Source organism: Helobdella robusta, assembly GCF_000326865.2.
Source record: "Helobdella robusta unplaced genomic scaffold HELROscaffold_8, whole genome shotgun sequence".
NCBI classification, from domain to species: domain Eukaryota; kingdom Metazoa; phylum Annelida; class Clitellata; order Rhynchobdellida; family Glossiphoniidae; genus Helobdella; species Helobdella robusta.
The window spans coordinates 5131572-5135506 of NW_008705459.1; the positions used below are offsets into that span (position 1 = coordinate 5131572).

Sequence of the window (3935 nt, forward strand, 5' to 3'; positions counted from 1 at the left end):
ACAGGCAGCATCATGTACATACACACGTCAGATACAAACATATGCAGACACACATCAGATATAGACATACAAGACAGACATGGAGTTGTTTTGAATAATTTATCATGTTTGCATCACAGTTTAGCATACTTTTTTTTATCTGCAGGTTTTCGATGCAGCCGAAACTAGGCATATCGTACAAATAAAGCATTCGCAACATGAACTCCATTCACCAAACACCACATTGAACCAAAATCAATCAAGAAGAAGAGGTGCGAGCGTAAAAGCTACAAAAATGCCACTAAGGAAAGAGTACCGTAATGTTCCTTTGAAACTGTCAGAATTTATATAGTAAAAAGTTTATTTTAATCTTTTTCAAACGTAAAGTGAAAAGCTATCAAATTAGTATTAACTCATCAGCACTACTATAAAGCCACAATCAAATATTGGCGTCCAAACAAAGCTAATACAAAAAAGTGACCCGAGTCAACAGCAAAGAACAACATTCACACATCGACCCTCAAAATCAAAACTTATCTAAATATTTCAAAATTTCATCCGTTGTAATCTGATAACGAAGAAACAGAAAGCTAACCAGCCATGGATCGACTCCTCAAATCAGCTCTCACCATCAGAGAGATCAAATTTCGCATGGACGATGACTACATCGATCGACTGACACGCCAATACACAGTAATCATCCTCATATGTTTCGGTTTTTTGGTGAGTACAAAACAATTTGTAGGCAGGCCAATAACATGCTGGTGTCCTGCAAACTTTGAAGAAAGTCATCGAGATTATGCAGATGCCATCTGCTGGGTCAGCAACACATATTATTTGCCACTGAAAACCATCATACCTGCCAAAACCTTATCAGACGCCGCCAACCACCACAACCATCGTCACAACCACCACCACAACTACCCAAGCGAGGATAGTGAGCAGTATCCACAAATGATCAGCTACTATCAGTGGGTCCCACTCATTCTAATATTTCAGGTAACAACAAACTTTTTTCTAAACATCTTCATGACGTCATGACATATTGTTTCCATCAAACGTTGATAACGATGTATTAGTTTAACTAAAATGGTTAATTACTCAAAAGGCTGTTTTTTTTGTTAATATTCCAGTTTATCAGCAGTAAAAGATTAGACATTAGTTTTTTTCATCTACTAATCTTGAAATGTTTCAAACGTGTTGTCATATCGCATCATTTTTTATTTAAATTTCTCGGATTTTCTCTGACAATACTCTTAAAATTGTCTGGCTTACATACATTTTTAGGCATACTTCTGTTTTGCAGTTTGGTCTGTTTTTATTTTAATTTTTCATCCATTATAAAGCAACTTGTTGACATCGGAGTCATTCCAGCTCCTCGTTTTTAACATATATTTACTATATCCTAAAACAATAAGTTGTTTTATTAGAAGCAAAAATTTAAAAAAATGTTTAACAACTGCAGGTCGAAATATTTGGTGATTTTGAGCGAAACAACCAGATGTTATAAATATTCTAAAACATTAATTTATTATCTGTAATACTGTTAGTATGTTTAATGACAGTTTAATGTGCAACCCATAATTAATATAAAATTCACGTTGGAAATCTACGCACAAATCCTTAATCTATAGTAAATTAATGTTGGGATTTTCTGGTATTTTATTTACATACAATGTCAAATCGAATGACTGAAAAATATATTAAAAAAGTTAGCCTCTCTGAACCAATGTTACAAACTTTACCTTTAAAAATGAACCATCTGTGATCTTAAGGGCTCAGAAAGTACAGCTTAAGCAACCACAACTGCCTGCCAGCATTCTGATGGTTAAAGAAGAAGTATTCGATTTTTTTTTCTAATGCTATCATAAAATTTCAAAACTAGGGAGTTCACGTTGTTTGCAATGCAGACAAAATATAATTATATTCTTTTTACGATATAAAGTAATTACTTTTAACTTTTTAAACAATAATATACAACAAATAAAAAGTACGAAATAAAAGATAATAAGATATTACATCGGCTGATGATCACAGTTTTTAAGTTGTTTCAATTCTATCATACACTTGGATTTTTTTATATTGTAAATTGTAATGGCTGGAAAACTTATTTGAGAATTGGAAGAAAAAACCAAGAGTCAAGGAGTCTGACAATATTCCTGGAGATCGGAGTCTTAAAATTTTTAATCAAGGAGTCGGTGTAAAAATTTTTTTAATTCAAACCTGACCCCCGCTAAGCAGAAACACTCATACATTATTTTGAAAATCATTTTTCATTTAATTTTCAACCACTTTTTTAATGGTAAAATTATAGAAATGTACATTTTATCCCATTACCTTTTTTATAATTTGAATTAACCACCTATATTTTGATCACTTCAGTTGTCAGTATTATTTTGTTAGTATTATTGCCTAAAAACCATTGTATCAAATTAACATATAGAAAGCAAAGTCTCCTCGCATAATACTGTAGAAATATACAAATTTATTAGAAGATTTTCATTTCAAAAAGTTTTTTAAATCATAGATATAATAAAACTTATTGAAACATTTTAAATACCCACGACCTTCTAACAGGGCTTGCTTTCCTTCATACCGTGCCTGTTCTGGCGGTTCCTCAACAGAAGATCTGGAGTGAACATGACAGCAATCATGGACGCTGCACGAGTTTGTTCACAAGCCTCATACTTGGAGATCCGAGAGAAGGCCATCAGGTACGTTGTCAACCAGATGGATCGGTACTTGCTGGCACAAAGGGAGTACAGGACAGGTTGTGTGGTGCGCATCAAACATTTCATTGCTAAGGCCTGCTGTCTGATCGGTGGCAAGTTGTACGGGAACTATTTGATAAGTTGCTACATGATGATTAAAATTCTTTACGTGGCAAACGCCGTAGGTCAATTGTTTCTGTTGGATGCGTTCCTTAAAATAGATTACCACATGTATGGTGTACATATCGTTGAAAAACTCGTTCGAGGTCAAGATTGGGGATACTCTGAAAAATTTCCCCGCGTGACTCTCTGCGAATTTGACATACGTTATCAATCTCGTCTGCATAGCTACGTTGTTCAGTGTGCCCTCACTATTAATCTCTTCAATGAAAAACTTTTTACGTTTCTGTGGTTTTGGTTTGTGTTCCTTGCATTCGCCACCGCCGTTAACTTTTTAAGATGGTTGTTTCGCTCGTTGTACTGGCCCGGTCATGTGCAATACGTACGCAAACAAATACGAGTTATGGACGCGGCCCCTCGCGAGGCAGGTACGCTGGCCAAGTTTGCTGAAAACTATCTGCGTAGAGACGGCATGTTCATCGTTCGACTGATCGGCATGAACATGGGCGAAGTGGTGGCCGGGGAAGTTCTGTGTGGTCTGTGGAACAACTACAGTCCCGAAAGAAGGACGTTGGCCGAGAAACCAGGAAGGAAGAATATTGTTAAAAATCGAGCGAACGGCGGACGATTGGAGGTGGTTTAGTTGCACAACAACCAGTTAAGTTTGTGAATTGTTTTGAATGCTTAATATGTGGATTGTGTGTTGTTCAATATTTTGTAAGAGGCAAACAAAGGTTTTATTCTAACAGTCAACTTAGATGATTTACTTTTTTATATTTAATTTTGTTAGAAAATGTGAATAATTTAACTTTTTAAAACGTGTAAAACAAGTTTATTGTTTGATAAATGTGCAGAAATTATCTTAAAATCTATAATTGATAGAATTAAATCGTTTGATTTTCAAAGCAAGATGAAACAAAAACCAAATTAAAGCAAATTTTTTTGGTTTCATTAAATTGAAATTTATCCCATATTTTCAGTTAAAATATGAAACCAGCAAAATCCAACTTTTACTAATATTTTCACTGGAGAATCACGTAGCGTAATTATTATTCAAATAATTTATATAAAGTTAAAATAAATTTATGTCCCAACGAAATTATTTATATTTTTTATTATATTCAC

General features: G+C 34.2%; 1 protein-coding gene across 1 annotated transcript; it reads left to right on the forward strand.

Annotated features, from left to right (window-relative positions):
- Positions 1-579: 579 nt before the first annotated feature.
- On the forward strand, positions 580-3453 carry HELRODRAFT_70423 (hypothetical protein; the record flags this gene model as incomplete). The annotated part of the gene is made up of 2 exons (XM_009031886.1): positions 580-978; positions 2557-3453. The coding sequence occupies 2 exons, from the start codon at positions 580-582 to the stop codon at positions 3451-3453; spliced, it is 1296 nt and encodes a 431-aa protein (XP_009030134.1).
- Between the last annotated feature and the right edge of the window lie 482 nt (positions 3454-3935).